General features: G+C 33.4%; 2 protein-coding genes and 1 long non-coding RNA gene across 4 annotated transcripts; 1 reads left to right on the forward strand and 2 right to left on the reverse strand.

Moving 5' to 3' along the window:
* Positions 1-113: 113 nt before the first annotated feature.
* On the reverse strand, positions 114-2,795 carry LOC140822066 (ubiquitin-conjugating enzyme E2 10-like). The gene is made up of 4 exons (XM_073182790.1): positions 2,570-2,795; positions 1,883-2,010; positions 1,004-1,108; positions 114-453 (listed from the first exon to the last, which is right to left on the reverse strand). The coding sequence occupies exons 1-4, from the start codon at positions 2,637-2,639 to the stop codon at positions 310-312; spliced, it is 447 nt and encodes a 148-aa protein (XP_073038891.1). The 5' UTR covers positions 2,640-2,795; the 3' UTR covers positions 114-309.
* Positions 2,796-3,774: 979 nt separating this feature from the next.
* LOC140821746 (RGG repeats nuclear RNA binding protein A-like) lies at positions 3,775-8,572 on the reverse strand. The gene is made up of 7 exons (XM_073182326.1): positions 8,165-8,572; positions 6,396-6,723; positions 6,233-6,298; positions 5,990-6,125; positions 5,184-5,339; positions 4,990-5,046; positions 3,775-4,220 (listed from the first exon to the last, which is right to left on the reverse strand). The coding sequence occupies exons 1-7, from the start codon at positions 8,418-8,420 to the stop codon at positions 4,038-4,040; spliced, it is 1,182 nt and encodes a 393-aa protein (XP_073038427.1). The 5' UTR covers positions 8,421-8,572; the 3' UTR covers positions 3,775-4,037.
* Positions 8,573-14,799: 6,227 nt separating this feature from the next.
* On the forward strand, positions 14,800-16,547 carry LOC140822004 (uncharacterized). Of its 2 annotated transcripts, none has more exons than XR_012115885.1 (3): positions 14,800-15,035; positions 15,137-15,202; positions 15,613-16,547. It is a non-coding gene; the product is annotated as an uncharacterized lncRNA (long non-coding RNA). The 2 variants fall into 2 exon arrangements; XR_012115886.1 differs by having other exon boundaries at positions 15,779-16,547.
* Positions 16,548-17,505: the final 958 nt, after the last annotated feature.

Raw genomic sequence — 17,505 nt, forward strand, 5'->3', positions numbered from 1 at the left:
TCCAAATCCAACCATTATGTGAGATGTTTTAGTTAGTTAGCTTAAGTTTAGGTAAATACCCACTCCATTGTACATAAATAAATTTAAAAAAAAAAACTCAAGAGGAAAGTCGATAAACTAATAAATACAATATATCTCTTAAATTAACAATTCCATATAAATAATACAAACCATCAACTTGCACTCAAAGAGGGTAATAATCAAATTATAAGTTCTCTATTCTACATTTATCCATTACAAGAACTTAAAGGGACACACACACATCTTTTCTACATTAGCTGCAGTTCAATCATTCACAGCAAACTGATACTAAACCATAGCATACTTCTGGGTCCAGCTCCTAGCAGTTTGCTCATACTTGGTTTTGTCCGTCTTGTAAATATGTGCGATTTCTGGCACCAATGGATCATCAGGGTTTGGGTCCGTTAAAAGTGAACAGATTGAGAGGAGGACCTGAAAATGTGGGGGCGGGGGTTAAAATTCAATTCTCGAGAAATAGAGGATAAGATTTGAAAAAGGTAACCTGCTTAGTGACACTATCAGATGGTAAATAGAAATTTATATTCAAATTTTGCATAAGATAGAAACACCTACGCTAACCTAGAAAAGTTATTTACTACTCTAACCTATCAATTGGCAAAGACAGCTTGGAACTGTATCCTGCAGATAGTGGATGCACAAATCTATGCTGGTGTTTTTCAATAAATGTAGACTACAGATTCCAGAAGATCTCTAACCATCTCACCAGTGCATTAAAGCAATGATTAAACATCATATTGCCACTTTAACGGATCAGTGATACAAGTTTGTTTGACTGCATGAAAAGTAACGCAACAAACTAACACAAACTGCAAATACATGAACACTTGAACTGCATCTAGTTCCAAAGGATCATTTAAAGAATGTAGTGTGACAAAACCATAACTGACAACTAACCAAAATGCTTCATGTCTAAACAGATAGTTAAAAATAAGGTCGATATTTTCTATTAAGCAAAAGTGACCTTTGAAATAGTTAATGCAGGGCTCCACTGCTCCTTCAAGATATCAAGGCATATACTGCCGTTGCTATTTATATTTGGGTGAAAAACTTTTGTCCTGAAAGCTACCTGCATCATCAACCATCATAAAATATTATTTTTCACTTGCAAGTTGCAAAATTAAGAAGAGAGTCAACAAAGAAAAAGTTGAGCAATTTACTAGAGATAATATTTCATGGCAAATATATAAATTTAGAAACAAACTTCTGGAGATGGTTCTATTACTTGGGACTTAGAAGTTAGAACGCAAAGGAAAGAAATTTAAATAAAGTTTTTAGCTATCAAAGTAAGTAATTTTTTTCGAAGGAATACTCCAGAAGCAAAATTCTTGTGGCTGATTGAATCAGAACAATCTCCAGTCATAGCAACCGCATGCTCAGTATAAACCTAATCACTGTCGCTAATTTCTTGAGAATAGGGTCTTAAATCGCCAACAAAACCAATTTCATCTTTTTCAGTGGCATTAGTTAAACAAGGATTAACATGGTCCATGAAACTAATCATAGTACCAGTGCAGGGGAGTAAAATATCTGTGAGTCTGTCATGCTGCCGACTCGGTAAAATATTTGTGTGTCTGTCACACTTCGAGAAAACAATCCACTATAATTTTACTATTAATTGTGAAAAAAAAATTGTACACCAATATTATATATCCCTAGTCCGGTATCAGTAATTCAACATAACTTACTTTATACATCTACTTTAAAAACATGTCTCCTCGGCAAAATGAAAGCAAAGATTCATCATAAACTCCAATGAATATTCATAGAGATACTTTCCAGAATACAAAAAAGGCACCGGATGGAACCCAAAAACACCAACTGTAATTTACAGGTCACATACCTTCGGAGGTTTGAATGGGTAATCGGGGGGGAAATGAATTGTAACTAAAAAGACTCCCCCCGCATAAGGACTATCCTGGGGACCCATTAATGTTGCCTGCCAGTGGAACATATCTTCACCAACAGGTCCTGCCAATGGCAACAACAGAGAGAATAATGTTACATTTCCATCCAGCAGCAATTCCAAAAATTAAACACATCCATGCCACTACAATCATAGTAAATCAATAGTCACAAGTCAAATCAAACAAGTGGCGACACCAATTCATAGTCGGAACAGCTCAAAAACAGCATGATGTGTCATCATTTGATCCTCCTGTCTCTACAAATCACCTGATTTGGCTGCTTCCTCATGAAAACTTTGATATGATCAAGGCCTTCTTGTAAGTGTCACTAACTTACTAAATGAGAAAACCAACTTATGGTTTTAACTCAGGTGTTGATGCATCTAAATGATAATTTTCAAAGCAAGACCTCCTAAAATCATGGAACCCATGACTTTCATAACCCAGGATGTTTTTCTACGTTGGTCAAAGAAACAAAAACACGCACACCCACACAATAAAACCATAAAATCCCCACAGATCAAAATTCGTAACACTCTGAAAACCCATCGACGCAAAAATCAAAGAAAGCACAGTAGGAAGACTAAGTACATAAGAACAAACAACAACAAATATAAAATTACCGGCGCTGCAAGAAGAAGGAGGATCTTTCTGGAGATCCTTGAGCTCCTTCAAGATCCGTTTTGATGCCATCGAGTAAATGAACCCACAGAAGTCTCCGATCTGCAAATTGTTGAGATATGAGAGAAGAAAAGGTCTGAGACGACGAGAAAGTTTATGAACGTTGATACAAGGGAGGAAGTATAAAACGGAAGGGCCAACTTTTAAAAAGTGTTACTGGCAACTATATTTATACATATTCAATACAACGTTTAATGAAAACATGATTGTATACTAGTGTCTCGACAAACCCAAGTAAATCTATTTTTTTTTAAGAGTGGATCTCATGTGAAACCGTCTCACGAATCTTATTCTGTGATACGGGTCAACCCTAATCATATTCACAATAAAAAGTAATACTCTTAGCATAAAAAATAATATTTTTTTATAGATGACCCAAATAAGAGATTCGTCTCACAAATACGATCCGTGAGACCGTCTCACACAAATTTTTGTCTTCTTGTAATGAAAATGATTTAAAAAACACATGATTTAAAAAATGATAAAACGAAGTTATAAAATTCAGTAACATATTGTGTATTTGTAAAATATATTTTTCACAAAGAGAACAAACTATCTTAAAAAATACATGGATAAAAAAAATGAAAAAACAACATTAGGAAACAAAAAAGTTAAATGAAACAAAAAAGATAAAAATTTGGGGTTATAAAAAATAAATGATAAATAAAAGGACAAAAAAAAGACCATACCAACCGTACCGATTTGGTCGGGCTAATGGGCTCACACTTTCCATCAGATTTCACCTCTTCTTTGATTTCTTTTTTTGTTGTCTTTTTCACTGTTTTTTTTTCCCATAACACTCGTATTCCAGCTTTTACAACACTTTTTTTAAATGTCAATTTCAATCATAACTTTCGTTGTACCATATATCCCTTGTCCTTCTCCCGATTTTCCATACTTTGCAACAATAAGACTAACCAAATAATAAAGAAATTGCTTGCATATATAATTATACTTTCCAATTCCAAATCCAAATGAAAGGATCTGATCTCTTTTCGGCTGAGTTTTACATTATAGGGAATCAAATGTACCACACTCCCTTCACTAAACTGTACGAGAAAACGTTTTCCAGGTAGACAATTTTAGGTGCCCCGCACAGGAAAACAGTTATCGATGTCCACATGAGACCAACAAAAAGTGATTGCGATTAAACTGCATGTGATTTTGCATTACCAAACCAAAACTCAGCAACAATGTCCAGAATCTAAGATTGGGTGTTAATATGCCGTCACCTTAAAGAAACAAAAATAACACAGCCAAGTCGCGAAATGCTACATGGAGATCACAAGGAAAGACATAAATATACATAGTAAGCATAAACTTCGATAACATTTTGATACAAGAATTCCATTATTCCAAGTTTGAGCTGGCATAGAAACGGTGCGAAGCAAAGCAAGACCATAATTCGTCTTATTTGCCACCTAAGGTAGGGAACTGGTCTGGATCTTCTATCGTAGGTGCTTTCAAGTGGCTCGAGTCACTGGCTCCTCCATAACCTCCTCTAAGGCCACGACCACGCCCTCGTCCACGACCACCATAACCTCCATAATTTTGACCCTCAGGAGGCTTCAAGAACTCGTTGATGCTGACAGACTGGATCAATGACAAATAGTATCAGAATTTGGTGGACCTCTCGTCACCAGTAATCCAACTATGGTAACAAAGAACACAAAATTAACAAATGGAATTAGTGTTATAGATTCTTATGCATGAACATCCATGCCATGTCAACACCACCCTGATTCCCTGGTCACTTTCATTCTCTCTCTCATTCTTACTTCTCGATTTTCTTCTATGCTTTTATCTTCACCATTCTCGAACCTCTCATTCTTTCCCATCTCACCAAATCACACAAGACATCAATCTCCTTTTTCTGGTTGAATGCTAATCAAAAGTTGATAAATTACATGAAACATGCTATAAACATTATGAAACCAATGCATTTCTGTTATTGAATGCCAACACTAATCTTGGCAAAGATTTTTAACTATTGAAGTGTGATATTGAATCTTACATGTATACAACATGCTACAGTTGATTGACATTTTCTAAAATAATTTAAAGAACATCAACAAGGACTTTTTCGTTGCACATACAATATCTTTAGCCTCTACCAAACAGTGCATCTATTGCTTACTCAGTATTTTATATATATTTGATAAAGTAACTGACTTCAACATCATATATTAAAAATATATTATCAAGTGCCTTATTTCAATTCAATGGATGCTAAGGTACAAGGCACATTTCCAGAATTGCAAATTTAATAAAGTTTGGCTTCACATACAGAATGAAGCCACAAGAACTACACCGTATACAAACCCTGTCTTTACATACAGAACATATTAGAACAGGTAGATACCTTCTTCGTTTTTTCTTCTTTCTCGGCTGACTCTTTTCTCTTATCCTTTTCAGAGCCCTGCAAACATGAATCATCAAATTTAAAACAAAGCCCCAAAAGTGGTTTGCCATATTAACTATGACATTTCAAGCAAAAACAAAAAATATATATTGAGAAACTGGCAAAAATGAACTCAGAAGAGCAGGCCAATTCACCAATTTGACAAAAATATCATCAGAAGTTTTCTTGTTTGCAAGTGGCTTCATAGCCTCAAACTCTTTTGCATCAACCTTCCTTCCCTCAGATTTAAGAGCTTGAAGACCCTTCCTTTTCTCCTCCCGAACTTTCTCATACTCTTCAAGTGTCATCTCCTGCAGTTTGAAGGAAAGACTATTTCAAAATCAAGGTAGCAAATGAAAATCCATGGACCCATCCACCACGAAATTACATTTGAATAAAATTGTACGATTTCCGAACAATGTTTGCTATTTCTCTATGAATACTGTTAAAAAAATTTAACCACGGCATTCGACTGTTATAAAATTAACTAACCACTAACTGCAGGTAGTCAAGAGTGATTTTGACATTTCTCATTAAATAATCATAACATACATCATCACAAAAATATAAAATAAATATGTCAATTATTTTTCTAGACTCTGGGAAAGAAATTTTTCAGAAAATAATAGACAAGAAAAGTAATGTGCAAGGGGAATCAAGACGAGTCCTGATATATAGTCTGAATACAAATAAATAATACAGTTTCTTGATTCAGCAAATGTAGGTTGTCAACCACTTAATCACGAACTATGTGGAGTGTTTTTAGTCTTTTTCCAGCTGTACCCCAAAGTACAACCCAATGTCTGATGTTCTTGTAATTACATGTCTAAATTAGATGAGAGAATCAATCTAATAGTGGAAGTAGATTTACAGAGACTAGGAGAGCAATTTCATGGACCACAAAAGAACAAACAACTGAAACGAGTATTTGAAATCAACTTATTATTCACAGGCTCTTTACCTTGTCCTCAGGTTCCTTCTCCTCAGCTTCATTTGCAACAGCTTCCTTGTTTCCATCAGCTGCTGCGTCCTCCTTTACTGAGGGCTTTTCAGCATCCAGACTTTTATCTCCTTCATTAGGAGCCTCCTCGACCACTCTAAATTAACAGGAAAGAAAACAGCAGAGTTGTAGAAGCGTGGATAAAATATAAGAAACTACGAAAGCTATGCAATGTCATCTCATCAGCAGAAACAAAACACTCACGAAACTGGTTCGTCAATCTGAGTACCCCAGTTCCCTCGGCCAGATCCTTCCCGTTTCATCTCACCTCTAGCAAAAAATAAGTTAATATTGGAAATTGAAGTAGAAGATCCGCAAAGTAACAAAACAGAAAAAATAATCCAGGAAACAACGAAAATCCGCATACCCACGCCCAGTTCCACTATGGCGTTCAAATGCTCGACGAGGCCGCTCGCGTTCACCTTCATCTTCCCCTCCATTGCTGAAACCACCTCGTCGGCCACCTCGAAAAGGGCCACGAGGTCCACCATAGCCACCACGCCTTCCTGAAGGACCCCTGTTATCAGCCTCGTCAGTTGTGCCCTGAGCACCAGATATCACCTTGTTTCCAGGTGAGTTGCTGTTGTTGGTTGAGTCCCTATTGAACCCACTACCTGCACCACGACCACGCCCATATCCACGGCCGCGACCACTGCTGCCCCCTCCTCGGGCAGATTCAGTTTTTGCTTCTCTGACTACTCAAGTAGACAGTATATAATGGATCAAACTAAGAGAAACTTAAAAAATGAATTTCAAACTATATAAAGAAGGGTCGCCTATTGGAACTTGAAAACCCTACAGGCACATAAACAATCTTCACAAAATTTTGAAATAATCATAAGCACAAAATATTTCAAACTTGTACAGCTTCAGAATCTCTATGACATATCTAATACATTAGCCTCTACAACCAATATCAATAAATCTACAAGATTGACAACCAAATAACTTATTTGGGATGCTTCTGGTGCAAGGTTCTAAAATTCGTTAAACGATAGTAGGGCCCTAGACCACCGCCTAGCACGTAGCACCTAGGCGGAAACTAGGCTCCGCTAGACGGATTCCACTGCATCAAAAAAATAAATCGCATACTATAACTCCAACACACTAACATCAAATTTAAAAGTTGAAAATTACACAACTAATAGAATATCACAAATTACTACACTTCTTCTCCATGATTTTCAAAAACTTGTTCTTCATCATACACAAACTCAATATCATCATTGTCAATATCATCATTGTGTGCTAAGAAATACAGCTGATTGGGCTGTACAAATCCGCAGAAACTTATTTTCTATTTTCTCCCCCTTGGTTCGATCTACAGACTGCAGATGAAGATGAAGTTTGGTGTCAGGGCAAACCAACAAATCGTTATTCTTGTTTGACTTTGGTTTAGGGCCTATAAAAAAAAATAACTTTTCGCTTTTTTAATTGGGTTTTAATTTAAAAGCACAAAAAAAAACCCAAAAGCCCTAATCGTTCGTGGCACCTAGGACACATAGGCCAATTAATCGGTTCCTAGGACGCATAGGCCGAATTTTAGAACATTGTTTGGATGTAATATGAAATCTTTACAAATCCAAATCAATAAAAAGTTTGTGTATATATAACGGTCTCTCGATTTCTATACTACAGTACTTAAACATGCACTGTGCCTCTGGCGCAGATAGGATGTAGGTGACATGTCAAAGCATGGACTGTTGACCCATAACATTCTAGAACATATCTGTGATTCTGTGCGAAGAAAATTCAGTCATACAGCATATGTTTTACAGTTTAAAAGCTACTAACTGACATCAAAACATTCATTGCTGTACACGCAAATTTGAATCTGCTAATTGAAATTCTTGCATTTCAAAGAGGGGCTAGAGCCTTAGGCTGGGGAACACACACTTCACTGATGGCACGTCGGGACAGAGGTTAGGCCTCAGTAAATACAAAACCAAGTAATGCTTTTCAGAGTCACCGATAAGAAAATTACAGATGCTTACTTGATAACAAGACCCCAAACTAAACGCCCACATGACGACGCTAGGCTCCAAATAATGTATTTCTTTTTCTTCTTGTATATAGCACACAAACACCATTACCTCGAGTAAAAGTAAGAAAAAGAGATAAACGGAGAGAGCTAACCAGCTTCGGAAGGGGGGAGAGGCTTTGAGGGCAGCTTAGCTGGCGGCGGCGCCGGCTTTTCATGCGGCGCAGAGGGTTTCTTCGGCTCGATCTTCTTCTGCTGGGCAGCAATCAACAAAGATGGGTCCTCCGTGTCATCGTCTTCCAGTAAATCAAATGGGTTCAGAGTCGCCATTGCTCCCTCCCCAACAGAAACAGAAGCAAAATTGGGATTTCGGATTTGTTGAGAAGATAAGCCGTTAATCCAACTCTTCATTCATTATTAAGACTGACAAAGGTAATGGATCCATCCATAAATTTGGAACCGAGAGACGAAGGGGAGGGAGGGGGGGGAGAGAGAGAGAACGAGAAAGAGATTTGAGGATTCGATGAAACCCTAGCCGCAATGGACAGTGTAGGAAGAGCCATGAGGAGTGAGACTGGGTAAGATTTATCCGTAGCGCATCTTGTCCTGCATACGTGGGGTTTTCTAATAAATAATATAATATATAAAAACTTATCAAAAACAAGTACTCCCAGTTATTTACATTTTTTTCTTTTTTCTAAATATACAGTTCATTTTCTTTATTTAATAGTTTTTTTCTTTATTTTTTACGATATACCTTTTTTGAACTAATAATGTATAATGATAAAATTTGTGGTTTGTTGCTAACTTTGTTTTCTCGATTATTTTTTTATTTGTGAAAAAAAATTGAGTATGTAGGTCTCTTGTGAGACGGTCTCATGAATCTTTATCCGTAAGACAGGTCAACACTACCGATATTTACAATAAAAAATAATATTCTTAGCATGAAAAATAATATATCAAAATAATCATTTTAAATTTCACATCAAATTAAACAATAAAATTTCAGAGACTGTTTAAAATAAATAATAATAAGTTATTTAAAAAAAATATTTTATCTATGTTTGAGGATTCGATGAAACCCTAGCCGCAATGGACAGTGTAGGAAGAGCCATGAGGAGTGAGACTGGGTAAGATTTATCCGTAGCGCATCTTGTCCTGCATACGTGGGGTTTTCTAATAAATAATATAATATATAAAAACTTATCAAAAACAAGTACTCCCAGTTATTTACATTTTTTTCTTTTTTCTAAATATACAGTTCATTTTCTTTATTTAATAGTTTTTTTCTTTATTTTTTACGATATACCTTTTTTGAACTAATAATGTATAATGATAAAATTTGTGGTTTGTTGCTAACTTTGTTTTCTCGATTATTTTTTTATTTGTGAAAAAAAATTGAGTATGTAGGTCTCTTGTGAGACGGTCTCATGAATCTTTATCCGTAAGACAGGTCAACACTACCGATATTTACAATAAAAAATAATACTCTTAGCATGAAAAATAATATATCAAAATAATCATTTTAAATTTCACATCAAATTAAACAATAAAATTTCAGAGACTGTTTAAAATAAATAATAATAATTTATTTAAAAAAAATATTTTATCTATGTTTAACGAGCTTGTAAAGACACTTACGATATTAAAAAAAAGTAGACATGTTATCTTTCTGTGTCATTGGGACAAATTTATAAATTGTTTATTTAGAAAAAAATTCGGGTTTTCAAGCACCCGATCAGGTAATTCAAGTAGACATCTTTCTACATAGATCTGGCTCGACCCAACTAAATATAGATGGGTGTAGATAGTGTCCGACCCCAACAAACTACCAAATTTACCCGAACAAATGTATCCAATTGGGTTCAAGTTTCGAGTCGAATATCCCGATCTAGGGGTTTATTCCTTCCTACCCCTGCAGGCACTGCCTGCAGGTGTACATCTAAGGGCCAGAATAAATTCTGGCCCAATTTTTATTTTTATTTTTTAAATTTTTTCCCCATGAAATGGAATCCCAGCCATTGATCTTGGGTGTGGGCACTCCACACCCAGGATCGAACTTACCCCGATCTAGTTACCCACTCCTATCCAGAAAGAAAACATTTCGAGTAAATGCATTTGTCTGACTATATGTATTAAATCTTAAAGGAGTGATATTGTTTACATATTATATTATATTTAAATCAAAGACAATTGTTCACACTTAAGAGTTATATTTTTTTTCATGAAATGACCGAATAATTTTTTTAAAAAAAATTAATGAGAGTATATTTTGCCAATAATATATATATATATATATATAGGTGTAATATTTATTTTTTTTTTATCAAAAGTGAAATATATTCTTGTCAATCTATTTTCATATCGCTGTGTAAATGAAGTAATGAACTGATATTTGCTTGCTTAATTACTTTTCGTCGTCGAATAATATTGGTAAGTACACCGAGCATTGATATGTGAATACTTTTTCAGGAAGGAAAGCAAGAATTCAGCACAAAATATTGTGCACAAGAATGTGTTATTGGGCCGAGGTCCTGTATCGGTTGGGCATGTCACATGTCACATGTTTAGCAGATGACATAATAATTTTAGGCCACGTTGGATTTATTTGGTCTTTTTCGTAAATTTCAAGAAGAGTGTCTGTCATATTTAAATATAGTTGGAATTTTTTGTTAATATGACAAACCTCGAGAAATTAGATATGATTAATCCAATGATAAATACACAAAAACTTTGGTGACGAGTTAATTTTATGAGTTCAATATCTTATTTGGGGTAGACATGAAAAAAAATTATTTTTAATATCATAATATTAGGATGAGTTGATCCATCTTATTAATAAAAATATGTGATATCATATCAATTGTCATGATTAAAAGGGATGACAAAAAATGGGTACCTGATTGTTTAGCCAAAGGTGCAAGCATTAGGGGTGGACATAAAACCAAAAACACCGAAAAAACGACTGAACCGAATAATTTGGTTTTATATGTTTTTCGGTCGGTTACGGTTTTAAAATTATGAAATTAAGTTTTTCGGTTTTACTCCCCCAACAAATCGAATAATTGAACCAGCCATATTATTGTTAAGTATGGGGTTTTATGTATAATGTGACATGTTATTATTAAGTATGAGATTTTTTTTATATATAATATGCATGTTAGGACATATGAACTTAGTATTATCCATCCTCATATGATTAACATAGTTGTTTTTTAACTGTATCTCCCTCCTTGTTCCCTTAGATTATGGTTTTTTAGCATGTCAATGCTTTCGGACATTAGTCTTCTCTCGACTTGGCACCGGTTATCATAGTCGGATTACGTATCTTAATGTCAGTATATATTTCTTTAATTTTTCCTAGGATGATTAGAGTTCCATTCGAGCTGGTTAACACATTATTATCTTTCTTTTTACTAAATATTCCGTTGGATTCATGAAATTTTCGTGTTTATATGGTTAATTAATTATATATTGTTATTATATTTGCATGATATGTTTGTACCCAACACAATTATATATATATATATATATATATATATATATATATATATGTATATGTATGTATATATAAGATTATGTCCCACAAATTAAATGTTTGACAAATACTATGATTTAGATTTTAGATGCATAAAGTGACGTATAATTGTATTTCTTAATAAAATTTAGCTAACTGTATATAACCGACCGTATAAACCAAACCTATTACAAAAAAATCGAACCGAACCGTAATAAAATGGTTTGATTTTGTACCAAAGATATGCAAAACCGAAAACATAAAAATCGAATGATTGAGAGTAAGATCGGCCAAAACAATCGTTGCCCACCTCTCTCCAACAACTTTGTGTGAACAAAAATTGTAGAAAAATCACACATTTGAATGCACGCTTCGCTTTTCCGAATTCCAAAGCTATGCACCCAGATCTTTCAACGATATTGCTTACACTTTTCATTGAAAAAGCCAGAGGTAATATTAAATGGCCCACAAAAGATACAGAGGACAGATAATTTAGTGGTTTGTTCTAGAGTGTTAAAAAAATTAGTAAAATAATTCGGCCAATCAATCATTTTCAATATTTCATGGGATCGGCGAACCAAAATCACAAATTGTTTCGTGTAGTTGGATAGGTGAGATCCCCAATAGGACGGGTATGAGGCGGTTTTGACTAAACCAAAACCCTCTCCATGAAAAAACTTTGACCCGTTATCCACCTCACCTCGGTTAAATATTCTTCGGATTCACCCCACCCCGAATACGAAACAGGGCCGGGTAGGCCCGAATTTTTTTAAAATAAAAAAGTAATATTTATTCTCACATGACTAAATTAAGAAAAAGACAAGCCTGTAAATACAAAATTGTGGAAAATTAATTCATGTTTTCAACCACATTTAATAATAACAAACAAAGTATTTTCACGACATAAAAAATTACATAAAAAAGAGTTACTAGCTCTCCAAAAAAATCTTGAGATCTCCAAAAATAAGTCATAACATAATTTAAACATATCAATATAAAATCAGTAAGTAGGCTATATTTGAGTCTAATAAGATGATGACCAACTATTCTTCCATTATTGTGAAAAGCATATTCAAATGCAACATTTGACATAGGAATAACTAAGATCGTTATGATTGAGGTGATCTACTAAAAAAATGAAATTAATAAAACTAAAACCTTAAAATATTTAAGGCGGGTATTATAGAACCCATGACCCGCCCCATATCCGGACGGGTCTGAAAAATCGGACCCGAGACCTACCCCATGACCCATTTAGTATGCCCAAACCCACCCCATACATGCGGGTCTATTGCGGGTCTGGGTAAAACCCGGACCCATTGATATCCTTAGATCCTACCTATGTGAGCATTAATTTCACTTTATTTTAATGGGTAAGATCTTGTCACATATACAATTTCAAAAAAAAATGAGTCTTATATATGCATTAACAAATTTTAGCCATCCATCATATCATGGAGCAATGCCCACATAGATAGGATGAAATAAACTGTGTAGCTGAGTGATTCTGTCAGCAGTTTAACATTTTTTAATTTGGCACAAAGCGTGATGAGAAACGACTCGTGACAACTTCATATATGTTAGGAAATCAAAGTATATATGTGTAATTTTCAATTTATTTATTTTGTTCTAAAATCTTTAAACATAAACTTATTTGTCCTCCACACATTTATTAAATTACTCTCTGCATCGTTTTTAGGGTTAAAATCGGTCGTATGTGTTGTCAAGTGAATTTTGCTTCTTTCTTTTATGAAAAAAATTTTGATTGAGGAAATGCATATATTCATTCTTTCTGACAATGTCAGTATTATTAAAATACGTTTACTGTTTATTTTAAAAGAGATATTTTGTGAGACAATTTCACGAATCTTTATCTGTGAGACGTCGATATTCACAATAAAAAATAATAATCTTAGCATAAAAAGTAATTTTTTTCGTGGATGACCCAAATACTACGACCCACGAGACTATCTCACACAAATTTTTGTCTTTATTCTAAAACATAAATATATTTACATTATTATATATATAAAAAATTTAATGAAAGCACGGGTATTTTTGAGCAAATGGAGTGAGAGTAGCTGTCATTTTACAATATCACTAGTCGGAGCCCGGGGAAGATTTCATCTTATTTTATGTGACATTGTTTTCATGAAGAGATCAAAGATCCAGATTGTCCATCGATTTCTTTAAAGTCAATAGCCAACTAGTAGTTCCGTGCAGCCATTTGATTGCCTTTTATAAGCAAAACAAATATACGTCAATAAAATATAAATCAAGATTTTTATTTTATTTTATTTTTGTTTTCTCCTTACTATCGTACGACCGATAGGATGTTAGACCGACAAAACTCGGTCTGTGGTCACAAATGTTTTACCATATTGCCTCTACTCCAAAATAATAATTATTATGAATTATGGTATTTTTACAAAATAATTTCACGAAATATGATAAATACGATAAATGGTTTTATATGCAATTTCTAATTTTTAGGTTTTTATAAAAAGAATAGCAGACAAGAATATCGAATGTACGGACATGTAGAACGTATACAAAATTATAGAAATCTATATTTATATTTGCATAAAAACGTATTCTATTTATTCACACTGAATTATCAAATAATAGCTTTATATATATTGCTTTAGCCTCTGAAATATAGCAAAATTTCCGAATTTTTCTTTTCCGATAAAAAAAATACACGATCTTATAATAGAGATAAAATTTAATCATATATTCATATGTAATTTTATTTTAAATAAGACTTGCTCGGAAATTAAGCTATATGATGTATACATATTTATTTAAATATAAAATTAAGCTATATCTATTACTTCTATTACTATTATTAAGAATCTGTCTAATAGAGACAAAATAGCTTGGTCTGTTTTTAGATCTTCCAACTTTGCCCTTGGTCTGTATTTTGTTTTCCCAATTTTGCCCCCATTTGATATGCAAATTACTTTTTGGTTATTATTATTTTTTTAATTTCAAAAAACATTTTTTTATTATTTTTTTAAATTACAACTACTCAAATAGCACTTTAGTCCTTCGATAATTTGTCAAATTCATTTTAGTCCATAAATAATTAAAAAAAACATGTACACACGCACCGCGTGTGCAAAGTACAATATATATCTTTTACTATTTATTAAACTTAGGCACCTTAGAATAACTAAATGGTGTCTTGGTCTGTTTTTTAAATTACCTAATATACCCTCAATTCACATATGCACGTTCTTCAAGTTCCCACCAAATCAGAAACCCACCAAATCAGCAACCAAATCAGTTATCAGATTATTTTCAAATACTAAAACTGATTATCTTCAAATACTAAAACTCGATTCACGCAACCAAATCAGTTATCAAATTATCTTCAAATACTAAAACTCCATTCACGTTTCTCCAATTTTCAGATCTAGGTTAAATCTCCTATCCCAAACTTCTATCACATAGCACATTCTATTTCAAGTTACATCTCTTGAATGCAATTCTTCAATCACACGATGGTAAGAACCTTATTTTTACGTTTCTCCAATTTTCAGATCCTGACTTTTACGTTTATTGGTGAGAAGCGATCATGTACCGTGTTTGATCGATCATGTACTAGGTTTCATTGTGATGCGTATTAATTCACCACATAGTGAATTTAATTCAAGACCATGGCTTTAACCAGGTGAATCTCTCTTCTTCTTCTTTTTCTTTTTTTTTTTTTTTTTTGTAATTTGATCTATTATGCAAACAGATCGATCACAATCGAATACTAGATAGCTTTTTTTCCCCAATTTTAATTTTATGTTACATGAAGCTCGAAATATAAATATTTTAAATTTGAGTTTGGCTCGATTTGAGGTTTAGTCGATTGATTTAGTTTCCATTTAAATTTTTTTTAACAAAGATATTAGCCCATCGGTGCCGGTGGTAACACAAGGAGTTTGTATAGAATTTACCTCGATAGACCATTGATCTTTTTGTTGGTAAGGACAAGTATATTGGTATTTATAATGTAGGCAGATAACTAAGCATGCTAATGAATGGGGAAAAGAAATAGATACAGAGTTGTAAATGATTCAGTTTGAATTGCAGGGGTGGTTTGGATGGGCCTAATTAGAACAGTTTATTCAGTGCTAAGCTTAAGATCAGTTGCTGTATGTCGGGTATTTCTTGAATGTTGGTTTTAGTTGCTTGAGAATGATTATCATTTAACTCACTTCTCTTTTCTTTCCTTTTATTTTTTTGGCCTTTTTTTCAGATTCTTGACATATGCAGGTTGGGTAACTATAATCATGACTGAAAAGCCTATCGTCAAGGTTCGGTTCTTAATGTGCAAGTCCATTTTTATTTTATTTTATTTTGTGTTGTATATATGTAAGAAATAAGTTTTTAATGGAAAATCTATGTTTAGTTTAACTTGGTTTTTGTTTCATGTAGTATATACTAATGTATGTATATAGTTCTGCATTTATTTTTATTAATGTACATGACGCATGAGTGAATGAATTTACCATTATTCAAAGGTCGATGTATAACAATGAGTAATGAAAGTTTCTTACCACATGGGTATTATTTCATCCTGTGAAATGGATATCAGATTATAGTGTATTTTTTAAAAAATATATTTTTTTCCCTTTCAAATTTTTCCCTTCACCCCCTTAATCGACTCTAGATTTTATTGTGTGCTTTTGAACCGGTAAGTACATTTGAAAATAGAAGGTCTGAACACCGAATGATTCTCATGATTAGATCTGGTGGCTTATTTTTTTAAGCATGTGATGGTTTTAATTCATATTTGAGGTATATTAGACTGAATTTACTTCATTTTGTCATGTTTTTAGTTTTAGCCACCATTGAAGTCAATTATATGATAGTCAATGGCCGATGGAATTGTTGTTTGGATTTTATATATATCAATGTACATCATTTGTATGCTTTTTTAGTGATTCATTTGTTGATTTATATGATCCAATTCTCGAATTTTCCTTTGAATGATTAAATATCGAATTCATATTTTATTTTCATGTGATCGTTAGTTTTTTTTTCATAAATGAATAATCATTTCTCACTTATTTGTTGTTAAAGAATGACAAATATAGCCATAACATTAACTATAAAAAATAATATAATTTTCTGTAATATTTTGTTTCAAAAATAATTAAACTATATTGGTTGGTAGATTAACGTTGAAGTTTATTATTAGTTCACATGAGATGATATTGCGGTTTCAAAATAATATTAATTTTTATGATCAAAACCTATATCATGTACGGTAACAAATTTTAGTTCAACATATTTATTTAAGCTTTGGAATCCGTTGCGTTTGATGATTCAAGTACAAAATATTTCGGTGTCATGTTGTTGTAATATCATGAATTTTTAATATATTAGCTCAATATATTCATGACACACGCAACGCGTGTGCCTCGATGACTAGTATATATATATACATGTGTGTGAAATTAAGCTATTATATTGGATTAAACTGCATTGTGATTATTTTTTTTAAAATACAACAAATGGTTGACGGGAAATGTTGCCCGGAGGAGGAGCACGTGTAGGTCCCACATGTGATTTCACGGGAAAATCGGAGTGGTCCCCACACTATATCCCATACCTTTTTGCTATTGCCACTCCGGTGCTCCTCTCGAGTTCACACTACCGTTCGTGCCCTTTTTTTGTTTTGCTCGCTTAAATATTTCGATATAAATTTACCTATAAATAAAGATGTGTTGATAAAATATAAAAACCGCTAGCATCATTACAATTATCATAAGCTTATTGATCTATCGAAAATAAAGAAAAAATGTCGATCACATAATTTGATCCTAAAGATATAAATTTGACACATACTAAATATGAAATATAATTTACTTGGTTGGGTTCATTAAGACAACATGAAAGTGGTGACTCAAATTTAAACGTTGGATGATTGACCAAGTCACATGTTTGTGTTTGGGCCATAACACAATCGTGCGATGAGAA

The sequence above is a fragment of the Primulina eburnea genome, unplaced genomic scaffold, assembly GCF_022965805.1.
Source record: "Primulina eburnea isolate SZY01 unplaced genomic scaffold, ASM2296580v1 ctg739_ERROPOS11973397, whole genome shotgun sequence".
NCBI classification, from domain to species: Eukaryota; Viridiplantae; Streptophyta; class Magnoliopsida; order Lamiales; family Gesneriaceae; genus Primulina; species Primulina eburnea.